Source organism: Patiria miniata, unplaced genomic scaffold (genome assembly GCF_015706575.1).
Source record: "Patiria miniata isolate m_02_andy unplaced genomic scaffold, ASM1570657v1 HiC_scaffold_12, whole genome shotgun sequence".
Taxonomy (NCBI): domain Eukaryota; kingdom Metazoa; phylum Echinodermata; class Asteroidea; order Valvatida; family Asterinidae; genus Patiria; species Patiria miniata.
In genome coordinates, this window is record NW_024037050.1 from 4525229 (window position 1) to 4552992 (window position 27764).

The 27764-nt window shown below is 39.9% G+C and overlaps 1 protein-coding gene across 2 annotated transcripts in view; it reads right to left on the reverse strand.

The window, feature by feature from the left end:
* Positions 1–3928: 3928 nt before the first annotated feature.
* The window catches only part of LOC119745943 (protein fantom-like), a 54734-nt gene continuing 30898 nt past the window's right edge, over positions 3929–27764 (reverse strand). For both annotated transcript variants that reach the window (XM_038222663.1, XM_038222654.1), the window contains 14 exons: positions 26173–26261; positions 24729–24903; positions 21214–21368; positions 20320–20445; positions 19257–19346; positions 17605–17853; positions 16631–16705; positions 14798–15034; positions 13030–13093; positions 10433–10692; positions 8490–8682; positions 7138–7222; positions 5843–5976; positions 3929–4882 (listed from right to left, as the gene is read on the reverse strand). In XM_038222663.1, coding sequence (XP_038078591.1) covers positions 4764–4882; positions 5843–5976; positions 7138–7222; positions 8490–8682; positions 10433–10692; positions 13030–13093; positions 14798–15034; positions 16631–16705; positions 17605–17853; positions 19257–19346; positions 20320–20445; positions 21214–21368; positions 24729–24903; positions 26173–26261 — 2051 coding nt within the window. In that variant the 3' untranslated portion in view covers positions 3929–4763. The remainder of the gene's footprint in view (positions 4883–5842; positions 5977–7137; positions 7223–8489; positions 8683–10432; positions 10693–13029; positions 13094–14797; positions 15035–16630; positions 16706–17604; positions 17854–19256; positions 19347–20319; positions 20446–21213; positions 21369–24728; positions 24904–26172; positions 26262–27764) is intronic.

Here is a 27764-nt window from a genome sequence, read left to right on the forward strand (position 1 = left end):
TGGTACTTGATCATTTAATTTGCATGTGCAAAATTTTTGAACGCCGTATGCAAATGAGGAATGGTCTGGTGCCTGCCTGTGCGTTACATTAACGTTTGTTTTTTGTATGCGGTGCCGGGGATAAAAACACAATCAATTCGTGCAGCCGTGATTACGAAAATCCATAAATAAACACGATTGTTTTCGAAGTTAAAATGTTAAAAATCTTATCTCGCCAATATGCAGTATCACATCTCATATTAATATGAGTCAATTGGAAAGGATAGGAGTATTTTTGAGAAGGCGAGGACGTTACAATTACAATGATCGTGAAAACACGTAATGCACGTTGGAAATAACACCACCAACTACACGATATAAATCCATCACTTGCCACTTGCGGTATCGCATCAGGATATAGGAAGAAAGTTTCCTATCCAGGGCTTACTATTGGAAACGAGGTTGGAATTAAAGTAAGCACGGGGAACAAGGTCGTGTTCCGTGTGTTATTTTCCAGTTTAATCTCGAAGAAAAATATATATAGGTTGTTTTTTTTTCAATTGCTACTTTTCTAGCAATAAAAAGTTATTCACTTTCGCATATCAGGGGTATGAGTAACCACTGAAAAAAATAGCTGAAAACAGCTTGAAAAGGTGTAAAAAGCTGAAATTAAATTGGAAATCTCCTATACTTTTGTACACAGCAAGCGAGGGAAAAAAGCTGAAATCTAAAAACAAAAAAAGCTGAAATCAGCTTTAAAGCTGACATTTCACACCCCTGCATATAGACATCGAACCAAACAAAATCCACCGGCGTTAAGGTACTGAATCGTTTCTTCACAAAACCCGACTTATTGACGCCCAGACAATAGTTCGGCTCGCGCAGGGTGGGTTCGTTTGTGCGCAAAATAAAGCCCATTTCAGAGGGTTGCAGACACCCAAAATTGGAATAAAGTAGGTTTTTCTTAAAAACAAAAAAATTCGTTAGGAGAGAAACAAAATTCCATTTAAGCACATTTTTTGACAGCAGGTATCTAGAAGTCTTTTAAAATCATTTTTCTGTTTGCTGAAATATTTACATGGGTCCGCTGTACATGTGTCATGAAAATTTGAAATGTAGAAACCAGTTTAGCTCAGTTTAAGATGCGGATACATGTAGTGTGCATTTCAGCCTTCCAGAGAAAAAATCTATAAAAATTAATTTAAAATGTTTTGCTTCAATTCCTAGCAGGCCTAACGTTCCGTCCACCGAGGTAATCACGCGAAAATACAATATTGTGCATTTGACAAAGAACTGCTGGTTTGACTTATTCCGAAATGCAGAAACTACTTGCCGTGCCTGCGATCGATCGAGTAAACGCCGGGGAAGTCTCTGTTTAGATGATTGCCGACCCAACAAACGGTTTTGTTCCGATCAAGGTCCCCCATACCAGCACCCAGCAGCATGGGCGTCGCGAGGGGGGGGGCACTTGCCCCTGCCCCCCCCCCCCCCCCCCCCCCGGCAAAGCAAAAAAAAAAAAAAAAAAAGAAGAAGAAAAAAAATAAAAAAATAAAAGAAAAAGAGGCGCGAAGACAAAGTGGTGTTAATTTAATGAGTTGGGGGGGGGGACAAAATGTCCCTGCCCCCCTCTAAAACTGATAAATCGAGAATGTGTTGAGAAATACAAGCATTTTTTGGCAAAATTTTTTTTTTGCCCCCCTCTAGAAAAAATCCTGGCGACGCCCATGCCCAGCAGGCTTGTTGCCAGTTGCAATGTTTGTGCAGTTCTTAAAATTATAACGGTGCGGCAAAAAAAAAAAACCCATTTGACACGTCTAGCAAGTGGCGAATCCTGGATTTTCGGGGGTTGCTACATCACAATGTCTTTTCGTTTATAAATTGAACATTCCGCCGACCTTTTGTTTATCATTAAAATTAGCAATCCCAATTCTTCTAACAATCCGTATATTTTTTTTTTTGGGGGGGGGGTGTCCAAATTGGGTTTTTTTTCCAAAAAAGTGGGTCCACAAATTTACGGCGTGGGATTCGGTGTCCGCTTAAGGCCCCCGAATTTTTTTTTGGATTCTAGATGCTGTGTGGTGCAATCTGAGGCAATTTCTCACCACTTTAACCAATTTTTTTGATGGTGTTCACATTGGCTTTTTTTTTTTTTTTTTTTGCGACGTCACTTGGGGGGGGGGGGGGGGGTCATGGCCCCTGTTTCCCCCTCCCCCGTCCTTGTATCGAAAGAAAAAAAATATCAAGAGTTTAAAATACACCAGACTATAATTAAGGAACACATAGGCCTATAAGTTAGTATTTTAACATCTTTTTTTCAGGTCAAATATTTACATGTACATGTATACATATCAAAATTTACAATTGCAAAATAACAAATTCCATTTCAACACAAAGGGCCTACAGTTTTTGCAAATAAAAAAAGGGGGGGGGAAATGTAATCTCGACATGCGTTGTAGTGAAGCTTTAGCTTAGCATGTTGAAACAGTACTAAGCAGAACTTGAACTAACGTGTCCCCAAGCAAACAGTTTGACCATGTAACTTGAGACTTAAAAGTGAACCCATGAATGTTAACTATTAATGTGGACACTGAAAGAATAACCAACTTGCAGAGCCACGTTGAGGATCGTGTCTCTTAAATTAAAACAAAAGTTCAAGTGTACTTTTGTCAAAGTTTAACATTCTTGAATACACAAGTAAAACTTGCATCTGTTCAATTTCAAACTGGCAGTTCGATTTACCTCTCTTTAGAGGGGGTCTACCCGATGTTCCTCAATACCGATGTTCCCCACTACCGATGTTCCCCGAAATCCTTAAGATTAGGGTTAGGGTTATAGGGAAGGGATTTCGGGGAACATCGGTATTAGGGAACATCGGTATGCACCCTTTTAGAATACACACTTTGTTGTGCTGACTTTTTGCCAAAATGCAACAACCCCACCCAACCCCTCATAAAGTGATACCAATAGAACATAAGGCAAATTCTATGAGGTTTATTAAGTTTTTATAAAGCACTTTTGGCAGTAACATCAATCCCTATGTAAGAAGATGAAGATTTTTTCAATTATAAATAATTGGCCAAATTATTTTATTCTTTGCTAAGGCCAAAAAAAAAAAGTCTCCGGTCTCTGGTATGGAGCTTGCCCAAAAAGTGGTGCGGCGACGCGGCTTTTTTTTTTTTTTACCTGGTTTTTTTTTTTCAAATGTTGGCGGATGAATGCAAAATGGTGCCCGACTAAACTTAGTGCAAATATATGGGAGTCCAGAGAGCCACATAAAGCTTATTCTCGACAATAACCCAATCTAAAAACACGTTAAAATTGTGCAGCAGCAGGATTCCAGTCAAACCAGTGAGTTTGGTGGTTTTGAGACATCATCTTTCATTGAAAAAAAACTTTTTCATTTTGTCGACGCGCATGGCTACGGCGACGCGCGCGCATACCGGAAACCAGAGACTTATATTTTTGGCCTAACCTATAGACCAATTTGGCGAAAAACAACCAGGGGAGAGGTCATTTTTGAGGTGGAACCACATTTGTATGCATGCTGCATGCGCTTTTAAAGGGGCACACATTTTGGCAACGCTATTCGTCGAAGGAGCCCAGAGTGCGTGAATAATATACCTGAGCGTGGCTCGCGCGGGCCTGGTGCCACCGCAGAAAATGGCTGTCCCCAAATTAGTGACAGGCAGTTAAGCATACATACACTTTAACACTTGCTTGGTTTTATCCTAAGAAACCAAAAGGCCGCAAATCCTTATAATTTACACAAAGTTATCCATATGGGCAATTCCACAGTTACTCACGTTACATTTTCGTAACATGAGTAACCGATTTTGTGCGTCTTGTTTATCATACATAACACATTTTTCTGGATGTCATCTTTGGTGCTTAGGTAGGTCTAGGTCTACTCTATCTACCATGGGGATAACAGTTATTAAACCTTTTCAGGAAGGTAATTACAGCCCAAGGAAACTCAAAAGTACATCAAAAATGTAACGTGAGTAACCGTGGAATTGCCCATATCCATCATATACATAGCAGTAGTATACGAACTACCAATACAACATTCGAACTTCCTCACAATGAAATGTTTGCACCAAATCTATAAACATCTCGAAAAATACACACAACACACCAAATCTTGTTCTGTAATTGTGGGGGCCCCACTCCTGTTGAGCGATACTTATTGTGGGGACCGAAGACGCGATAGGGAGAGCAGAAATTCCCCATAACTCGGCCCTGATTTCCTAAACAATAGAAAACTTCCCCATAATGCGGTGTCAGCTAAGGCACATATGCATGCGGCAGATCAAGGTACCTTGGTCCACATGTGGAATGGGTTTTCAGGTCCCTGCCTGATCCCGTGGGTTTTCCCCAGAATATTCTTCTGGGGTTTTCCTCCCACCTCTAAAGCGTTAATTTCTTTGCTCGTCTCTCTGCAGGTTTCTTCAGACTTGCAAGCTACAGTGACTATGACACTTTTGAGGAATCCTTGGTTTCCTTACCAGAAATAAATAAATATATAAAGTCTTGATTGATCTCAGCCTGTGATTGCTGTGCTTTGGTTTTGGGCATACCACAGCCGTGCACGCGTGGTTAGATAATGTTAATAGGCTACATTATATTGACCACGCACGAAATTCAAACTGCTCCCTTTCTTTGTGATAATGGGAACTTCTACTGATATGCCCATCCTAACGAATTCGTTTATGCAATTACAGGCACTTTAACAAATTTCCGAGCAACAAGTCCAAATACAGTCTATCCATGGTTCCCTCATGCACTTATTCAGCATTGGCGTTGCTGTAATCAACTTCGGCTGATGCTGCCCTCAATGCTGCCACGCATTCCACCGACACGTTCATGGTCCCGATCAAAATGGACTCCTCCTTGGCATAGTGAACTGCGACAGAAAAACAAAAAAAAATTCTCACAAACTGTGACGCACCAAGGCATGGCTCCAACTATTCCACATATGAGATAACAGAAATGCAAATCGGAACAGCCATTTGTACTGTTCTGGTGTCCAATCACGCTTTTGACAACGCACAACTGGTTTAGGGAATGTAGTCCAAAATCACTGGTCAAAATCACAAGTTGTTGGGTGATATAAACTACCTTCGGTTGTGAAGGACAACACTATCCAAAGTAAATTTGCATTACTTCAACAGAATAAAGCATGATGCAGTATTTTTTTATTGCAGGTGCTTTTCCACCACACGCTGTATGTAAGTAGGTCCTGTCTCAAGTCACATCGGGAAGGAGTTCCAGACATTGTATCGGGTATAAATCGCAGGATTTTGAACAACTCCCTGCAATTTTCCCGCAATTAAGTTATCAGTATTGGTGAGTCAAGCAGTTGCTAATGAAAATTTTCCTGGAACATGTCTGGGACAAATGCAGAGCTTCTTCCGGACAAAGTGAATGATTCTACCATGGAGCTATAACCACACCCACAACTTGTCCTGAACCTCGTCTCTAATATGACTTCATTAGCAAGTGATTAAAATTGTACACAACATTTTTGAAATCCTTCCCACAGAATACTATAATAATTGATGCATGTATCACACATTGCACACAGCTTAAGCATGGTGCCACTACGAGTTAAGTTGGGGTCTAAAAGACCCTAAATTGCAATGCTAGTGTTAAACAGTTGTGAGTTCAGGGGCTAAACTTGGGTACTAAGTCCCTGGTACTACCTACAAGCTGAGAGTTAGTATGCGTGTCGTGCATCGACCAATGAAAGAAGTGTGTTTGCTCATAAATATTTATAAGATGGCATATCTACATGTCCCTGATGCCTTGGAACCCATTACCAATTGAAGGGGTGCGTATGACCCCTGAAATGAGTTGGACTTACTGTCGATATCTTGTTCAATCATGTCCTCATCTTCTCTCAACATGTCCCTGACGTCCACGTAGGCATATCCAACATCCTCACACTCCAAATCCTGGCTCTCCTCCAGAGGTTCACTCACAACGGTGAAACGGATTCTGGCAAAGGCATTATGAGTCCATGTTAAATAGTTTCATTAACCCGTCAACACATGTGCTGCATCGTTTTATATTGTACAGGGCGAGTAAAAAAAAAGCAGAACACAAACCCCATATATTTCATATTTTATAAAAAATATGTAGCACCAAAAATAATAATGACTGGAAAGCCAATTTTAAAAGCTACTTTTAGATGAAAAAATTACTGACATTGCTCAATCCGTTCAAAGAATATCACTATTTAAACACAGTGACCCTAAAACCTATCTCGTCCAAAAGAAACCAATTCATTGTGTGTTTTGACTGTGTGGAACAACAAAGAAAATGACACAGAATACTTGTTTCAACAACTGTCACCAACTGTAATACACAATATCTTTATTAACAACCCTGGTTAGAAAAACAATATGATTTATAAAATCTACTTTTTAGGATTCTGTTTATATTTTTAACGTTTAAACTGAGCTTTTATAGCTGGTGATGTTTGAAGACCATTGCGACGAAGATTCTTGAAACTGCATTATTTTGGACGAGACAGGTTTTAGGGTCATTGTGTTTAAATGGTGATATTTCCTGAACGGATTGAGCAATTTCAGTCATTCTTTCATCCAAAAGTACCTAATGAAATTGGCTTTCCAGTCATTATTGTTTTTTGATGCTACATATTTTTGTAAATATGAAATTTAATTTTTTGGGTTTGGGTTCCGCTTTTTTTTTACTCACCCTGTATTTGTTTCTTGATGAACACATAAAACCATACAGTGCAAGGGCAGATGGGCTGTGACTTCTGTTGTATCACAGTCGGGTGCCTGGCTTAACGAGTGGGCTGTAACATACCTAGGACCTTGACGAACTTATCGCGGTGTGTTCACAGTGTGTGTGGTCAACCATTGACCAACCAACGCGCTGTTGGCTCAGCGCTATATGTGTGTATTGTGTACATGTGTACGTTTGTACAATCATGTACAATGCACAGCGGTTTGTACAGTACATATTGCGTTTGTTCGCACACGATATGTGCACGCTGCTGTCTACGAAGGGAATGAGATATGTCGCAACGTTGGCAGCGTGTTTCTGTGGCCACCCCGGCCTCCCTCCCCTGCCCCCCCCCCCCCACCCCGGGGTGGATTATGAGAGGCATTTCATACTGTTCATACTTACTTTCCTTGCGTGGCATCATCTGGATGAAGCATGCTGACCAGATAGTCTCTCTGCAACTTGTTATTCTCTGCGTCGACATGAAACACTACAAATAAACAAACATCAGCAGCTACAGTCACAAAGTTACTGAGGACAAAATAAACACTACATTGTACTTCAAAATCAATAAATATTCAACAAGTGTCCGTAAAAATTGCAAACGGGTCCTCAATGACCAATTTGCATTTGTTCATGACCACTATTCAAATATCTAGCCATATAATTACATATGACCTATAAATTAAAGATTAACCAATTTTATACAAAATACTTCTGTGGGAGAAAAAATACACTGAACTTTTATCGTGTAAACCACCAAAACCATTACCCCACCACTCTTTAAGTGAATCACACATACTGACTCTGTTTACTTTTAGTCAGATTTAAGGGTATTGTCCCCAAGTGATCCCCTATTGCTATTTCCCACTTTTGCAGCACTTCTTAATTATGTTGGTGGCATCAATACTTTGGGATCCTTGGCCCAACGGTAGAACTAAATGGCTTTTAATTCATGCCAAACAAAGACACTAACAATTTGGGAGACCATCAACAAAAGACTGGATAAATCAGTTGGTGGTTGGTAGAGGGCTTGTACTTGGCTCTGAAGGTCACTGGTTCAAATCCTTCTCAAGTCAATTTCTTTGTTTAAAGATGCACACCTTTTATAAATTGATACATTTCTTGCACAAGCAATACAAACAATTCTTCACTTTTGAATCAGACATCGACTGAAAAAAAAATCAGCCCATGTCTAGTTATTGAATTATTTACTTTTGAATTATTAGCTGCCGGACAATAATTCTGTTCTCGTTGGGTAGGCTGGTTCCTGCCCCACAATCAGTATCGATAATGTACAGACCGGGAGCCAGTCTGCTCACAAAGCAGATCTGTTTGGGTCCAAGACAATTTTTTTTTCAGAGGGTCCAAGACATCAACAAAAGGGGAAAAAAGGAGGTTTTTGGTAGAGCACTTGTACGTGGTTCTGAAGATCACTGGGTCAAATCCTTCTGAAGTCAATTTCTTTGTTTTAAGATGCACACCTTTTCTAAATTGCTACTTTTTTGCACTAGCGATACAAAAGTTGTTCACTTTTGAATGAGACATTGACAGACCGGAGCCAGTCTGCTCGCAAAGCAGATTTGTTTTTGTAGACGTCCAAAAAAAGGGAAAAAAGAGATTTTTAGTTGGAATAAAACGTTAAAAAAAGTCAATCAAATTTGTTACAGGGAGCACAGGGAATGCAACTTTAACTTAATATTGACAATGACTCATTTGAATCTAAAGCAAATAAAAGTAATGGTAGAGAATCTTACTTTTCTTAAAGTTGTAGACAAGGTTATGATAAGCCTTGGGTTTGGGCAGTGAGAATGGCGTCTCTGTTTCTTCCCCTGATAGGCCCAGGAAGTGATACTCGACGTATAGACGCTGCACGTTATCATCAGTGATGACTGGTGTGTCTGGTTCCAGACTCAGATGGAATATGGTCACCGATACCGTGTTGTCACCCTAGAAGGCAAACACATTTATAATAAGTAAAATACATAATGATTGGTATAAAAATCATTTTTTTGGTCAAAACAAAAGTGTCTGGTTGCAGACTCAGATGAAAATATGGCCACCGACACCATGCACAAGTATTAGGTTTTTTGTTAGCATCCGGTTCCAGACTCAGATGGAATATGGTCACTGTTACTATGCTGTCGTTCTGGCAGGTAAAAATATATCACAAATAAGTACGTAGGTTTTTTTTTTAAGATCAAAAAGGGTTGAAGTCTCCGTGGCAGGCCAGACTGGGAGATATGTACTGAAAGGTAATATACAATATTTGCAAATACCACAAAACAAAATTACAAAATTATTATGAAGTACCTTACTTGACTGTAAGTGAATAACAGTCTCAAACATCCTGTGAAATCGTGGCACCTGTTGTGCTGTCATTTTCGAGGAAAATGGATTTTTTTTAAAATCAATTTCCAACGATGGTCGGCCTTGGAAGAAACCCGACTTTTTTCAAATACTGCCCCCAATTTACCAACTTTAGTTAGTCCACATTTTGTTTGCAATCGGTTACACATCCATGAACAGGCCCAAACCAACTAGACTGGTTCCCTGACCCGACAATCCCCCGATGTCTGTAAATAGGTCAATCCCTGGATGTCTATAAATTGCTCTGTTTCGTCTGAAAAAGGGTCAGGGAACCAGACTACATGAACAATATTTTTGTGTTGGTTTTTCCAGCATCTAAAACTTTAAACAGGTCAGTGTAACAATATTTGCTACAAATACCAACCCCAAAATCCATCCATTTCTGAAACTTACAGCAAAAGCAAACGTTGTATATTTCCTTTAAGTATTTTTGTTTTTGATAGCATGGGCATGTCTGGTTCCATACTCAGATTAGATACAGTCACTGGTTGCTGAACTGTCATTCGGTGTTGTCATTCTGGGTTGAAACCTCTCAATTATTTTAGAGTTCCACTACTTCATAGTCTCAGTGGGACTAACTACTTGAATGAGATGAGATGACTGCTTGTCAACTGTGAGTTTCTACTCTCTTGATGGAGTGGGAACCAGGGAAATGCACGTCGGCATAATAAAATGCCTGGACGTCCATGCAATAATATATAAGAGTACAGCTCGGCTGCTTGGGATCCATATACACAAGATCAGATAATGCAGATTGAAGCTGTCCAACGTAGAGGAGCAAGATTTGTGTTCAGAGACTACAACTACATGAGCAGCCCATCTGCTATGATCTCAGCACTGAAATGGGATACTCTCTCATTGAGAAGAAAAGAGCATCGCCTCAACGTCTTCAACAATGGAATACACAGTCACCTGGCCCTCCCGGCAAGAACCATCTTACGCCCGACCACACGCTCATCTAGATTCTCAAACGCTAACACCTTCCTCAGACTACAAGCAAGAAAGGACTGTTATAAATACTCCTTTTTTCCAAGGACTGTAACCGAGTGGAATCAATTACCTGTGAATATTACATCGATCACTGACAAACTACTCTTCAAGCAACTACTGTACAAGCTCTTAAGAAACTAGAAACATCTATGCGCACTCACAACCCTGCTCGGTTTACTCCAACTGCAATGCAACAAGGAGTGTTGAGCAGTATTGATGCAGATGCAGATAACGATACTGCATAGTAATCCAGGAACTTCTCCAAAACTATGTAATACACCGATTTAATTTTACTACTTTGAAGCCTGATATGAATAATAAAGTAATATCTTGAACTCACCGCAGCTACCGACATGGGTCTGTTCATGGCTGGAGACATGACCACTAACGCCTCGCTATCGCTGGACATCCCTTCATCGTCATCTACCTCTCCTTCCATCATCTCCTGCCCAGCGTCCCCAGCCCCAACCTCCTCCTCTTCCTCATCTAGCTCCGCCTCCTCATCTTCCTCCTCCCCCTCCCCATCCTCCTCATCCTCTTCCTCTATGGGTTCTGGGATGTCAACTTCTTCTGCAATGGAGTCCTCGTCATAGTCATCATCTATAGGAAAAGTTTTTGAGACAATTCAGGCGATTCGCAATGCAGTGCGCCACCAAGAGTTTGCCACGGAGAGTTCATTCTTCCCAGTGCATTGTGGGAGATGGTCGACAAATTCGCAGTGCGGTACATTTGAAATTGTTAGCTTTTCCAGTCAGTACTTTCGTAAGCGTATGATTTGAGTATCTGTTTCTTTTCTTTTTATCAATATGGTGGGTTTTTTTTGTAGGGTGGCAGAACACTATGTCCCAATCTTTAACCCTGTGCAGCGTTTACAAGAAATGTGTATCAGAAGTCGCCACCTGCGTACCCTTGGGACGCAGGTACTTCCCCCACTGCGCAAGACCCTATCCATGTCAAAACAACACAAAAACATGTGCCAGACCCTCTCCAGGCAGTTGCCAGACAGGGCACTTAAAAGATAATTGACTGGCGGCTGTGGTTTGCGGCTATGAAGGGAGATGGCTGTGTCAAGTTACAGGAGGTTTGTATATGTTTCAATGAGACTTGGCAGGAGGCCTGGTTGAAAGTTTGTTGACACGGCTTGGGTGAAGCCCTGGCTACAAAGTTCATTGAACCAGCTGATTTGGCAAGGGTTGAATGAGGATTAGATGGAAGGTGACCGTCATTGGCCCTCAAATTTTCTTTTTTTTCAAAAAATTTGGTCACCTGCGTACCCTGCGTACGTTGTGAATCGCCCAAATTTCATGGTAACTCATGTTACATCTAGAGGGGTCCTCTGTCAACTCTGTGCTGTTATTCTATAAAGTCAAGCCACTGAGGGTGGATGTTTCTCACAGAAGATCCCTTGAAATTAAGTGACTAAACTACAAAAAAAATTAACAGAATAAAGTTCTGTTGGTTTGGCAATACGTTTTTAACAGTAACTCATGTTACAAGAAACGGACATGGTAAAAATTGAAATACCCTGCATTTGAAAGTTTCCTGATACTAAACACTACTGGAAAAATCTGTTCAGTACCCGTACAGCATTAGGGTGTAAGTCAAATGCTACCATTTCAAGTATTAAAAAATCATCCATCATGCGATGTCTAGAGGGATTTATTCCAGTAACTCGTATTATGGTAACTCATGTTGCAGTTCGTCCACCCACCTTTGTTACAAGTTAAAAACATATAAGAAACTAATAATCAAACAATTAAATTCTTTTCTCATAAAATATGATGCTTTCCATCTTAAAAACAAAAACTCACAATAACACTTGCATTTTGCATGTAAAAATAAATCGCCAAAATGACTACATAAATTTCAAAACATTTTGCAAAAAAAAAATATTTTGGACCAAAAAAAATACACTTAACCATATTCCATCTCACTGCCACATCATACCAATGAAAGATCTTGTTGTCTTCTTTAATATGATACCACATTTGAGGTTGTGATACTTGCAGTTTTGAAATTTTCATAGATTTTCCATTTTTCAGTCATGTCCATTTTCTCATGGAATTGCCCATACGGGAAACCAACAATCAAATTCATATCAACCAATATTATATTTATCAATACAAAATGCAACTGACTGGAGCATGATTCAAGCTTGTGTAGGCTGGAATACTGTACCTGTGCTTCAGCAACTGAGCTTTCCTCTACTTTGTTAGTTGTTTCTAAATTTTTAGCACTGCAAAACTTTATTGCATAACTTTGTGTTCTTGGAAATTGAGTTGAAGTATTATATTTTCAATTTATGACAAATGACTGTTTACAGAGTGTGGCCTAGTGGTTAGGGTTCATAACTGATGATCAGAGGGTCTTGGGTTCGAATCAAGCCACTGGCCATATACTGTGTCCTTGGGCAAGCCATTTCACACCCACTTGCCTCTCTCCACCCAGGAGTATAAATGGGTACCAGCATTAGCTGGGGAGTAACCTGCGATGAACTGGCATCCCATCCAGGGGGAGTAGAAATATTTTCAGTCGTATCATGCCACTGAAACCGGAGATAAACACCGGCCTGATGAGCCACATTGGCTTGTGACAGACTTAACTTTACGTTACTAACTATTTACAGAAGTGTACAAATGATTCAAATGGGGTAACATCATGATAGCATTTCTTGGCCGTCTTTTCCTGAAGACAAGAATGCTGCTCAAAACATAAAATGTCGGATACTTTTCAGAAGAGCAGCCTGCCAAAAAGTTTGAGTGTTTCCAAGCACTCAAACCTTTCAACTGTTTTCATTGGTTGCTGAATTTCAAATTTATTTCAGTAAAATAACACTTAAGTTTCTAATGATTTCAACACATATTTGAGACTTTGAACTCGATACTATGGTTTTTACTCTTGGAGAGAATTTTGTTCTTAAACTTTTATAAATCTCACCTCCTGTACCCGGAGCAGAGGTATCTCCAAACATAGTGTCTTCAAACTGCTCCGTCTTGCCAATCTGTCAAGCAGAACAAGAATTGCATGTAATCATGTATTATAAACATACTTCCTGACGCTCCCATCCTCACATGCAGAAAAAGCTATAGGCTGCACCCAAGGCTGAAATGCCAAGTTGCACTGCAAATAAAGGTCCAAGCACAGTGCACTCATGAGTACGGCTCCACTCTTAAAATGTCAGCGTTAAAATGTGATGTGAAACATGTATGTCAAAATCAGGCACTTTTCGGCAAGAAGTCAATTTTCAGTTATTGCAATATGAGTAAAATATAGATCTTGCTCATTCAAACACCGCTTTGGTTTTTTTAATTGGATATTCCAAAGCAAAGTAATTAAATTTTCGAATCGGACTGTCCGAAACGTCATGCTAATTTTACGTCATTTCAGAGCAAAATCTTGACAAAATGTCATTTTTTTAAATGAAATGTCTCCATAATAGTGTTTTTAAAAATAATCTGTTGATGAAATTTCAGTTTGCAACTTTTACAGAAGATGTTAATCTTTAGCAGCATTGCAACTTTCAAAAAAATCTCAAAATCGCTGAAAATCACCCCCATGTCATGTTGCAGCTGTTTCCTCATTCGTCGCTCTGCCCAACTCTGCCTGGTTTTGATATACCACGTCATAATTTTTTGTTTTTGTTTTAACTCAAACCTATTGACTCAAATACATTGCTGCTGTATGCTGGGCACGCTTGGTGCTCACGCAGAGACGATGCTTGTCTTTGCATATGCAGAATGAAGTGTGAATTTTGCGCAAAGACTCTGCAATATAGGGCTGTCCCAAATATACCGAATACTTGAATATTCAATCATCAACCGGCTATTCGAATAGCTTTTTGCCGGTTTGAATATTCACACAAAAAAACCCAAAATACGCACATAACACACATGACTGTGGTGTAATTTTACTGTAAAGTTGCAGCGCTTCATTGTCAGGTGCCACTTCTTTTGTCGACAGTAACTTTTTTGCAGACGGCGGTTCATTGTTCACATCCTTTAAAGGGAATGTACAACATTTGCTTTTGCTGCAATTTTCAGAAATAAACGGATTTGGAGGATTAGTATATTATAGCAAATATTGTTAAAATGACTTGTTTCACGTTTTTGGCTTGTATTTCAAAACAATGAATAACTAATTATGAAAAATTAGAAGCAGGTTTTGAAAAAAGCCAGTTTTTTTCCAACGCTGGTCGGCCGACCAGCGTTGGAAAACTACCATTTTTCTTGAGAATGATAGCACACCAGGAGCCACAATTTTACAGGATGCTTTAGACTGTCATTCCCTAACAATCCAGTAAGGTATTTCATGATAATTTGATCATTTCGTTTTGTGATGTTTGCAAATGTTGTATCTTCCCTTTAAGCAGGTTTAAGCCCTTTCACAGTTAAAAAATGCTTACTGCAAAACACTCCAGCGTCCCATACAATCGTCGCATGCAAATTCTAACCGGCACACTCTTTGTGCAACTTTTTACAAGCGCAGCTGGCAGTTGCAGCTGGCAGTTTCCAATATTCGAATATTCGGTCAAACGCAGCTTCGAGTAATCGAATACTAAATTATCTGGAAATGGACAGCCCTACTGCAAAATGGTCTCCAGTTTAAGACTAGGTTCTAATTACTTAGCGTTGGCTGGCAGTAATACACCTGTCTATGGAAAGAGGCTTGAGCAAGCCACAGCCGCGCACTTTAGACCTAGCCTGACCTTTTCCTCTTCTTGTCCAAACTCGTCTCTCATCTCCTGTGCCACCAGATCATTGACATCCTCAGCTGAGTCCTCCACTTGTTCCTGGCCCCTGGACAGTCCTTCCAGCTCACGCTCGACGTCATCCAACACGGCATCTTCCTCACTGTCAAAGGGACTCTCCTGGACCGAGGCTGGGGCCGGGGCTGGTCTGTCGCCCTCTAGAGTCTGCGTTACGCTCAAGGGGTTAGTCTGATCCTGTTCGGGGCAAACACGGAAAATCAGTGCTTAACATTACTGGGGTTTACATAAGGTGTCAAGACATTGCCCAATGTCTTGACAAAATAATAGATCAAATATTGTTACGCTGACATGTTTGAAGTTTTGTGTTCGAAAATGCTGGAAAAACCAAGAAAAATAAAAATGTTCAATTAGTCTGGCTCCCCAACTCCACTAAAGATGAAATGGATCAATTTATGGATGCCGGAAAATTTCCGGAAAATTGTATGGTAAAGGAACCAGTCTAGCTGGCCTGCACCCTTTCATGACCAATAGCAAACAAAAGTTGGACTGAATAAAAGGTAAATTGGAGCAGTAGTTGAAAAATAGTCAGGCTTTTCCTACGGTGGTCGGCCGACCACCGTTGGAAATGTATACAAAAATACCACTTTTCTTGAAAATGACTTCACACCAGGTGCTATAATTTTACAGGATGCTTTAGACTGTCATTTACCAACATCCTAGTAAGGTATTTTGTAAAAATTTGGTAGTTTTGTTTTTAGATGGTTGCAAATGTTGTATGTTCCCTTTAACCAACAAGGTCTATAAACTCAACCATTTTAGCCTCCACGAGTTTCACACCTTGCTACATATTATTGCTGCTGAAACGAATGGAGTCCTTGTATAAGAAGTGCTTCATGCAGAAAATGTTCAGGTCACTAAGGGGCCATTACATTAGGTTGTCTGGGACATTTTGGCATCATTTAATGACATGTTTACTCTTGGAGTACAGAATTGTCTGAATTAGATGGAATTAAAAGAATGCTATGGTATTTGAGTTGGTCTATCAATCGGCATGCAGTCTTATCTCTGGCCAGTGCTAATGTGAGCCCATATATCGCAAAGAGTGGAATTCCAGTGGAATCTGACAAAACTTGAGCTTAGTTTTAGTTAAATTATACAATGAAATGGTCGAGGTGTTTTTCCTTTTTAAATCTTAAAACTGATTTCTTTTGAAGATTTTTTTTTCTCCATGTATCACTTAAAGGGAAAATACAACATTTGCAAACATCAAAAAATAAAACTACCAAGTTTTTACGAAATACCTTACTAGGATGTTGGTAAATGACGGTCTCAAGCATCTTGTAAAATTATGGCACCTGGTGTGAAGTCATTTTCAAGAAAATGGTATTTTTGTATACATTTCCAACGGTGGTCGGCCGACCAGCGTTGGAAAAACCTAACTATTGTTCAACTACTGCTCCAAATTAACCATTTGTTCAGTCCAAATTTTGTTTGCTATTGGTTACATGTTTCATGAACGGGTGCAGGCCAGTTAGACTGGTTCCCGTGCCTTACAATTTTCCATCATCTATAAATTGATCCATTTGATCTTTTGTGGAGTCAGGGAACCAGACTACTTAAACATTTTTGTTTTTCTTGGTCTTTCCAACCTTTTCGAACACAAAACTTCAAAAATGTCAGTGTAACAATATTATACTAACTAATCTATATATACTAACCCCTCAAATAGTTCATTTCTGAAAATTACATCAAAAACCAATGATGTACATTCCCTTTAATTGTTAACCTGTACTGATTATTCTCCCACCACTATGTACTACCAATGCTCACCTCTTGTGAAGGAGGTGTGACATCAATGACAGGATTTTTGAGGGATTCACTGGACGTCTTCCTTGGTGTTGGCTCCTGTCACGGGAAAGACAAGACAACCATTTCAAACTGGCATTCCAGAGTCATACCAAAACCTATAAGTTTTTAGGAGAGACTACTGTCGACCCAGAGACATTTTGGTTTCAGACAGACAAACTCTATGAACTTATTTTCTTTTGACTAGACGCCGGAGTTGTTCTGAATGACTTCAAAGATCAATACTTCAATGAAGTCGCTCCTAACTGTTTCAAGTGTCAAATTATTAATGTCCTTTAGTTAAACTCTGGGAAAATAGGTTAGGAGAAAAAACCTCATTTTGTCGTGTCCGTGCAACAAGGTTGTATCTCCTAAAATGACGTGTGACTTCACGTACGTGAAACATGAGTTTTCAATGTCAAAAGGTCGTATCTTGCTGAAAATTACCCGGATGTACACACGAGGTCAACGGACGTCGTGATACGCGAGATACGACCTTGTTGCACGGAGCGTATTCGCTCGAGATACGACTTTGTTGCAGAATCAAGTTACGGCCTTGTTGCACTGACGCGACGACTTTTAAAAAAAATACCGCAAGTGAGACTTGCACAATCCCCCTGGCATGCTGGCAGTTTTCATAAAGTCAGTTAGTACGGATACTTGTCAAAATGGAGGATTTCTATTGTTTTAGCAACATTGACGTTGACAGAATGAATAAGCTATTGCAATATCCGACTCTGGCTTACAGCCAGGGGGATAAAAATACTGACAACAATAATATTTTTCCAAGAATAAACAAAATAAAGAACTTGATGATGACACTTTTTTACTCTTTTATTTTGGATCGCATATTTTACTCTGTATATTTAGATCTCATTTTTTAGAACAATTTGTTTGGCATTTCACAAACAAAAGTCTAATTTCAGATTTCCATCTTTTTTCTTGTGAGCCAAATTTACCAGAGGTTGTGATGATGTCCTTGGTCGAGGCAGGGGCCGTGTTCTCTCAACAACCTTCTCACTGGCAGCTGCATCGGTTGGCTGGGTGCCAGACCGCGGCCTAGGCACTGATGGCGTGGATGCAGCCAGCGGCTTTGGCTGCTTGGATGGGGTGACGGCAGGAGCGGCTTGAGCAGAGACCGGTTTTATGGGCGGACGGTGAGCAATGATTGGTGCTTGCTTGGATGGAGTGGTTGGTGGTTTGGTAGGCTGAAATAGGCAAGTTGAGTTTTGTGAATGGATTTTCCAGCAAAATTCTTTTTAGCATGATTTTCATGAAACACGAAACCTATGACCTGCTTTTATTTTTATACTTAAAGTTGCATTCCACATGCTCTTCAACAAACTCAATTTTTTTCTATTAATAAATTTTCAATGATTTTTTAAAACAATTTTATCATTTTTTGTGCAAAACCTCTCTGGCCATGTTTATGGCATGTGCCTCGCTTGAGTAGTGCTAAAAATCTCCTTATATGGAAATTGGCATGCACGTAACGCGTGCTGCGCGTTGAGGCGCAGAACGCAGCAGTGCTTTACCGGCAGTTTGAAACCACTCACGTGATGGGCTCTCGACCAAAAGGAATGAGTAAACTGTCTCAGCTATTTATGAATATGAAATAAAGATGTTAGGGCTCCATGAATTTTCCAATGAAAAAGCTGGTAGACAGCAAATGTATTTGCAGTGCATAAGCACTAAAAGCTTGATCACTATAGATCTCTCTCATAGGACGCCATCTTCGTATGAAAATTACAACACTGTATCCAACACCATGACCAGGTGCGTGTGTGCACAGTGTGCAAAAATTTGACACCCCAAATGCCAATGCACGTGGCAATCTGTAGAAAGTGACGTCATTTGAGAGAGACCTATACAGTGGCCTGTCAAGGCATAATAAGCCATTTGCGAGTAACCTATACCCTTTGGGATTTACATTTGAAAAACATCTGGTACACTGACTTGCTCTGAATGCTTGGCACATTTTAACTTTGAATTCTCCAGACCAAAGACACTGTTGCTAATCACATGATTTGGGGCAAGCTCTTGCATAGTTAAGTAAGAGACGCTCATCACCAATACATTGTTCACAATGGGTGAGAATGGCACAAAGACACCAGACCATGCCGGAGCTGGGGGTTGCTAGCATAAGGCTTGCCCCGAATCACGTGATACAGTAACAGTCTCTTTGGTCGGGAGAATGCTAGATTAAAACGCGCAAAGCATTGTATTAAGTCAGCGTTCCAGATTTTATTCAAATTTAACTCGCAAATGGCTTATTGCATAGAGACCTTTTTTTTTAGGCAAACAAGTCACGGTCAACTGGCAAAACGGTACTTCTTTTTTGCAACTCTATTTTTTGCATTATTTTTCACTCATGACTTAATTTGGAATTTTTGTGTGTGAATATTGACCAGTCTATTTGGCTTCAAAATGCAATTGTGTTTGCGTGGCATTACACATAAACACTGTGAATAACTGCAATTCAATATAATCATGATATCAACTGCGAAGTTGATAAAGTTAAATTTGAGAGGAAATATTCTTGTTGGCACAGCGCTATGCTGTTCATTGCTTGTTTTTTACCTTGGATTACTGTAGGCGGGTCTTTGCTTACCTTGGGTTTGCCTGATGTTAACTTAGGTGCAAAGTACGTAGAGTGCCACTTCAGTACCATATCAATAGTCCCATTCACTTTACCATCACTCTGTGGAGGATAGGTAATACACAACCATTTGGAGAAAGAACAAAAATGAAAAGAAGCAAGTTAGTTCATACTTTGGACCACAGCCCCATTTCATGGCACACTTAACCAAGAAATTCTGTAATCACAATTCTCTGCTTATAACATAACCAGTATTAACCGTTATCTCGGTAACATTTCACCAGTGAAACAACACAAGTGTGAACACAGGAAATATATAGCCATTGGAATTTTAACCAGTGTCTCTGTACAAATTCACACACACACCCACATGTTTGTTTTACATCTATAGGCTATGTGGACAATCCTTTGTTTTCGTGTAGTTAAGAAAACTCTACTTAACTTTACTTTAACTATGAAAACTCTTTCAACCCAATTTTTTTATTCTGTGATTCCCTTTAGTGTTTCTCTTCATTTTGCCACTGATAAACCTAACCCAAAAATGCCTCTAAACCTGTTTTCCAGAGAGGGCGAAACGTTATGTGGACACGGCTTAGTCCACATAACGATTGTGGACAATCCTTTGTTTTCGTGTAGTAAAGAAAACTCTACTTAACTTTACTTTAACTATGAAAACACTTTCAACCCAATTTTTTGTCTATGATTCCCTTTAGTGTTTTTCTTCATTTTGCCACAGATAAACCTAACCCAAAAATGCCTCTAAACCTGTTTTCCAGAAAGGGCAAAACGTTATGTGGACACGGCTTAGTCCACATTACGTTAACACAACCTGCATTATGTGGACATCTTTTGTTCACCAGTCCACATAGGGAATGTAAGACAAACTCACCCCCACACACACACAAAGTAGCCCAGTGCGTATACGTACACAGCTTTACACTGGAATCCGGAAAACTTAGGGTTAAGGAAACAATAGGAAGTAAAACATGGGATCATTAAAGGAACTCTCGATTATGTAAAGCTAAAACTTGGAGAGACAATTCCCAGGTTCAGCAGACAACCACACAAAACTGACCTGTTTGAGCTCAAACGTTCCCCTGATGGCCTTGTCATGAGCCAGGCTGATCAATGGGATCTTAGCCACTCCAATATAAGCCATGTCCTCAGGGTCTGTATCGTCAAAGACATACACACCCAATGTCTGAAATTAAAAACACAAACACAGGATTAGAGCAAAGTGACATTTTGCTGCTTATTATAGCATTAGGTTCTTCAGCCATTGCACACAAGTTCCAAAAAACTGTGTGTCTGGTTACACGGTCAAAAAGAGGGAGTTTGGGATTTGTTTAGCAAACAATGAGGGTGATACTACGGATAGACATCAAGCATTTTCCGAACCTTGACCATGTTTGTCCAAACACAGATGATCAAAGCTCAGTGATTTTTGTAATGCAAATGCATTCTTAGATAAATAGTGAAAGGGAAATATAACAACCTGCATGGGACATAAAAAACTGAATGCATTATTTCATTTATTTCAAGCAGATGTGACGCATATGTAGAGTGTGTAAAGTAAACATAATGCATTTGTACTTGAAGGTACTTAACCAGTTCGTGCCGGGATTATTTTGACATTGAGCGGACCAAGGCACAGGATTGTTTTTCACAAACCTCGATGCCAGACAGGTTCAGTCAATAATATGCACTTTATCCCTATGTTTTTATTTTTGAAATGGAGCAAGCCAAATATTTTAAAAATATTTTCCAAATTTGGTCACTTTCTTTTTGACTCTATACAGTAGCCGACTATTGTTTGGCCACTGTTTGGAAATTGATGAATAATGTGTGACTTGGCAGCCGAAAGTTAGTGACAAGCGTTCTAAGTTTTAAAACCAACAAAAAGGAGGAGACTTCGAAAAAGTATGGGAAGAAAGGTACGCCACGAACCAAAAACACAGTTCAAACTTACGTCGTTTTTCAAGTACTGATCCAGCTCAGCTGTCATGACGACAGGGTAGACGTTGGCATCATTGAACTCAGGAGAGTTACTGCTGGTTACAATAGTGGTGTCGTGATCGTTGAAATCAAAGAAACGATAGACGGCGTAGGGGTTGGGCTGTACACCTAGTGTGGAAAATGGGAAACAATAGTGAAAACAATATTTTTGTCATAAGGGTGTTTTTTGTGGGGGTTAGGGGTAGAGGGTTCACGCATCATGGGCGGATTATTTCGTAATCAAAGTTATTGCACTGTCAGGCTCAGGGTCTTCTGCAAGCCCGTAATTTATTGAAAATTTGTGAAAATTGAGCTAGGTAACCATATTTGGCAAAGAACACTTACAAAGGCTAAAGTTTACCCCCAAAATAATTTGAATATTCGAATCCATTCTTAACAATTCAGGCAATTCACAATGCAGTGCGCCACCAAAAGTTTGCCACGGAGAGTTCATTTTTCCCAGTTCGCACTGCGGGACATTTGAAATTGTTAGTTTTTCCGGTCAGTAGTTTCGTAAGCGTATGATTCGAGTATATGTTTGCCCTTTTCTTTTCTTTTTATCAATATGGTGTTTTTTTTAAGGCGGCAGAATGCTAAGCCCCAATCTATAACAAATTAGCTCAAGTTGTCTACTGACACTCGTTCAAATGGCCTTTTTTTTAGTCGACCGTAAAGTTGAAAAATGGACTCTCCATGGCAAAGTCTTGGTGGAGCCTGCACTGTGAATCGCCCAAAGTCAATATTGTTTCCACAGTCCATCACTAGTCTGTTTTTTTTACTTGAACCACATTTGGCCGAAAGTTTTGAAATTTAAATTTTAAAATGCATTTAAAATATTTTTGATTCCAAATGAAATTGTCCTTTCTGGTCTCTATAAAAAAGTCTCGGTATCAGACATAAATGAATGTGAATTTAAGAACAACCCTATTTTGTTTCTATTCAACCCGTTTTTCTGTACTGCTCTAAACCACTTAACCTGTGCTCAAATTTGTATCCTTGTGGAGACATTTCCACGATAGGGAACAAAAGATTGTATACGTCTCCACAGGGCAATTTCTATAGACGAATACGTCTCCAAAAGGTTTTCACAAAATACATACATGGATTTTACTCAAAACCTAGGAATTTCCAAGGTGGGTTGATCCGTCGCAAGTGGAAGAGTCTTAGAAAAGGGATATTAAGTCCGAATTTCAGCCAAGGAAATTAATTCTGGTTAAAATAAGAGCATTTTGAAACTTCTTTTTCAAACTCAAACACTTTACTACACGAGAACAACAAAATGTCTCCACAAGGATACAAATTTGAGTGTGTGTGTTCTGAATGGTTTATGGATTCTTCAACTCACATCAATGAGTGTTAACAGGTTGCAGTGATGTAGTGCCTTGATGCTGGGCCTTGGCCTTAAGGCTGCCTTAAGGCTGGATTTTAGGGCCTTGGCCTTGGCCTCGAGGCTTGAGGGCAAAAGCCTTGGCCTTGGCCTTGGCCTTGAGGGTTCAGGGCCTTGCAATTTTGAGTCAAGGCTCTTCAAGGCCCATAGATTTTTGCATTTTCCAGATAAATCTGTTCTAAATTTTGCTGTTACCTTTTTAATCAGATTACCATGGAGGAGGGAAGCACCCTATAGATTTGTGTGTTGGGCACACTTCCACTTTTATAGCATCATATTTTGTTACCATTGTAGTAGATTTGCTGCAAAAATATTCCGTACACTTGTGGGGCTAATGAGATGATCACTTTAATTGCATATAACTATGGAATAGATCTGATTGGTTGTATATGTCTCCCTGATAAGTGCTAAAGATTTGCATGTATCTGTTTTAGATAATGCTGATATTTCTGACCATGTTGGGCCAGCAAATAAAAATTTCCCAAATCAGTTTCTTGGATCCCCCTTTTGTTACACTTGGGAGAATTGTGTGTCAATATAGAAGTAAATCATTATTTTGTTTAGTTAAACCATATTGAAGACCTGAACTTACACTTTAATAGATACAGTGCAGTCATAAAACGGTGTAGGCCTATGCGAGCATGTTGATTGCAATTAAAGAAATGTTGTTCTTCGTAACGAGCAATTCGTGATGATAAGGGCGGATCCAGAGGGGCCAAAAGGGGCCATGCCCCCCCCCCCAAAAAAAAACCCCACCGAAACTATTTTTTTTTATGTGACGTCGTAATAAAGGCACGCAATGAGAACACCACCATCTTTTCCTCAAAAAACATCGGTTAAAATGGTCAGAAATTGCCTCAAATCGCACCACAGAGCATCTCGAATCCAAAAATTTTTCGGGGCCCTTAAGCGGGCCCTGAAGCCCAAGCCATAATTTTTTGATCCACTTTTTTGGGGGGGGACCAAAATTTCTTTGCCCCCCCCCCCCAAAAATTGTTTTCTGGATCCGCCCTTGCGTGATGATGTGTCACTCATGTGACTATAATTAGTTCTATATCAGTGGTCATTTCATAAAACAGGGCCTTGGCCTTGGCCTTGGCCTTGAGGGTTAAGCCTTGGCCTTGGCCTCGAGGCTTGAGGGTCAAAGCCTTGGCCTTGGCCTTGGCCTTGAGGGTCAAAGCCTTGGCCTTGGCCTTGGCCTTGAGGGTCAAAGCCTTTGCTCCAACACTGACAGGTTGGGAAAGGCATGAATTTGTTTTTCAAAAAACAAAGGGCCAAGGGATTAAGACCTGAAAGAAAAACATATTACTGCAATACTGGTGAAACAGAGAGGGTTTTCAGCATTACATGGTACTCCATACCCACTCACAAAAGCTCCAGTAGAAACACCGCATGTGACCTCTGTTTTGAATGCATATACTGCTCGAGGTACACACAACCGATTTTGCTAAATGTGCACAAGCCAACTTTATCTCCACATGGGTGCCAGAGCTTATTATTTTCCATTGAGAGGGTAACTCATGCACAGAGTTCGTTACAGCTTGTAATAGACCATTATCATGTTGCGGCCATCTTGATTTTTCCCCATTCAAATCAACGTAACCAAAGCAAGGCTGGATGGAAAAATAGTCTGGTTCCTTTTTGCACAAAACAAACATGATCATTCAGTCTTGTTATTGGATACAGGGAACATGACTGAAATGGTGGCAGCGCGATAAAGGTCTATAAGATGAGCACCGGAATTCTAAATCTGTCCTACCATAATGACCTCATGCGGGAGTGTCATGGCCTAGCGGTTAAGAACACCGGACTCATGTTCTGGTGTTTCAGAGGCAACAGTGACGTGGGTTCGAGCCCGCCAGCGGACACTTGTGCTCTTAAGCAAGGCACTTAACCATTATTGCTTCGTCCTTCGGATGGGACGTTAAGCCGTAGGTCCCGTGTGTTGTATAAATGCACGTAAAAGAACCCAGTAAACACTTATCGCTAAGAGAAGGGGTTTGCCCCGGTGTTTCTGGCCTCCTGTATAAACTCCTCCGTGGAGTATTTAGGAGAAGAACCAACCAAGAACCAAGAACCAAGTATCTTCCTCCGTTACCTACCTTCCCTTCGTGGCTTGAGGCCGGCGCATCGCACCACCTTGACGGTAAGCTCGTTCAAGTTGTCCCTCTGCTGCCCTCTAGTGTCCTCCCTGCCTTCGGTCTGGTCCAGGGTTGCTATGGCCTGATTGGCCGTCCTGGTGTTGGACATGACGTAGCCCATGGCTTTGACTCTTTCCTGTCATTGAAAACAACCATCAAATGAACCTCAAAGTAACTGACTGGGTTCACTTTTAATAAACACAAGTCGGTTCTTGAACTGCGCGTCTCGCCTGCTTTCGCGATTATCTGTAAAGAGTGACCTTTGACCTTGGTGTGTGGCATTTGACATCATTACCATGTGAACATTAATTCCCTATGACCAAAGTTTGGTTCCAGTTTGACTTCAACTTTTGAAATGAGACCAATTTTACATGTTCAGCCTATGCTACAACTTTACCTCAGATGACCTTTGACCTTGGTATGTGACCATTATTATTATTTTTTAAATTATTATTCTGGTTTATTAATCATTGTGTTTGTAGCCAGATTGTAAATTGTAAACAATGCGTAGAAATTAAAAACACAAAATCAGAAATACAAATTTACTAAAACATTTACCATCATACATACAAATATCAGAATACAGTACATGAAAAAAATGAGTTAAGATTTGCACATCGGAATATAAGAAAAGAGCACTCTACCAGAATAGTACATGATAAAAAATTTGGTTTCTTTTTTTTTCTTCTTTTTTTTAAGAATGCAGTACATGAATAAAATAGGATTTTGTATTTTTTTCCTTCATTTTTTTAAATACTTTTGTGATTATCAAATTCTAGTATGAATGGGAGTTAAGGCTTGGAACTGTTGTTCAAAAGGTCAACAAAATATGGGATGGGGCTATTCTGGTATCGTTTAGTCTTGCACATCATATTGGATAAGTTGTCACTGTTTCTAAGCTGATATTGCACGTGACTACTTCTCGGCTGAGGTAGCCAGTCCTGAAATAAGCTAGGGTTTTTCAGTTTGTTAGCAAAGTCAAGACAGAGATCCTTTCTACGGTTTTGAAGAGAAACTAAATTGCATTTCATTAGGGCATGCTCATAATCAACATAATCAAATCCAAGTATAATTATGAGGGCACGTTCATAATCATATGAAGGTTCCCATGTTGCATCTATGATTGAAGTTTGGTTCCAATTGGAATACATTACTTTTGAATTGAGACAAATTCTACTAAACTTTAACCAAAATACCACATATATACTACAGTTTACGTACATAGTCTCTTTCCTGAAAAAAGTCCAGGCGAGACAAAAAGGCTGCCTCAGACTGTTCTAGAGCTAATGTCCAGGTCTCTGTCAATTCCAACTACATGGTCACAGGCTGGCAATTATTTTCAACACCACCTAAGATTTCCATGGACATGAAAATACACGGGACAAGAACTAAAAAGAAGACTCACTCTGAATAGTCTCAGTGCTTGATCCATGGGGACGCGGAGACGAACCCAAAACTCAATGGTGCCAAAGTTGACCCCAGCACGCTCAAGGCCTGAAGCAAATAATATGTACAAAGTCAGTATGGAAACTAAAGAGATGGAAAATACAATTACCTATTCAATGCAATACCTATTGTAAAATGTACAAGAATGGACACGTATACAGATCATGTACAAGAACAGTAGGGACACTTAAAAAAATGACTAAAGGAAACACTGAAATTGAAGGGGGGGGAAATGTACAACTATTAATTGCTATTCAATTCAGTAACATGTCACACAATCATTTTACGCACTACATGTACTAGTGTTATGAAAAGTTTGAAAGGTCAGGAATGGCCTGTCATTCCATTCTTCCGTTCAGAAGAAAATTTGGCTGCTTTAAGTCTGGTTCATACTTCACGTGAAAGCAAGTGCGAAGCGAAATTCATGTCTTGGACGTGCTTCGAACGTATTGTTGACGCCAAGAAGTTCACTTCGTTTTCGCTTTTAAGTGAAGTATGAACCTGGCTTCAGACAACAAAATGTCAAGAAAGGAGAGGGCTTTTTTTAGAATCTACTTTCTGTATGAATATTTAGAAAATGTGTGAAGTGAACATTTACACATTGATTATCATAGGCGGTACGTTTTGACTGTGTGCCACTTTTTAATTAGATTTTTATGCTATCATGCGGGCCTCTATAAATGCTTAACCCTAACCGCCCTGAATCCTTCAAAATCCTCTTTGCCAAAGTGGAGGAATTTGAAGGATTGAGGATACATGGAACAAGTGTGTTACTAATTTCGTAGGATGCACTTTGTCAAAGTCTTAGGCCGGACCTTGTGTTGTTTTTGCTCAGCCATGCATAAATATAGGCCTGGATTATGCTTGAAATCCTCCGTACTGCTCCAGGATGTCACTGGCCAAGCCTCAACATATTGACAGTCACTGCTACAGGATTTTGCAGGATTCAGGCAGTGGTCATCCCTCCACAGACCATATTCAAGAAATAATGGAGGAATTTGCAGGATTGAGGCTATATACTATTTTTCCATGAGGCCAATTGGAGGATATTGCAGGATTGAGGCTACATCCTAGCAAAAAGGCCTAGGGAGTTAGGGTTAAGTGAGTTTACAATGTGTTGTAGAATTTAAATACAGGAATTCATATGGCCACACACTTTACAAAAGAACAATTGCCCAGACCTGTATTAATGATATAATGTTTTTGAATAAAACCTCATCCACAGATTCTGTAAAGCTACATGTATTGAGCTCACTGTACACAAATCTTGCATCTCACCAATGTGGTAGTATTATCATGCAGAACTTTATGAACAATCTGTACAGCAAGATTTTAATTTTGGGGTTGGATCTCTTTAATATTTTTTTTTTTTCAAAAGGGTACCCAATTCACATATAACCTGTAAATGCACATCCGTAAGGGGCCATTCACAATTATCAACATTTTCACGAGCGTACAAACCGTACGCTGGGGGGGAGGGGGTTAATGGCCGCCGTACGTTTTTTTTTTTTTTTTTTAAATGTCGATCTGTTTTCTCGCCCGTCGTCCACA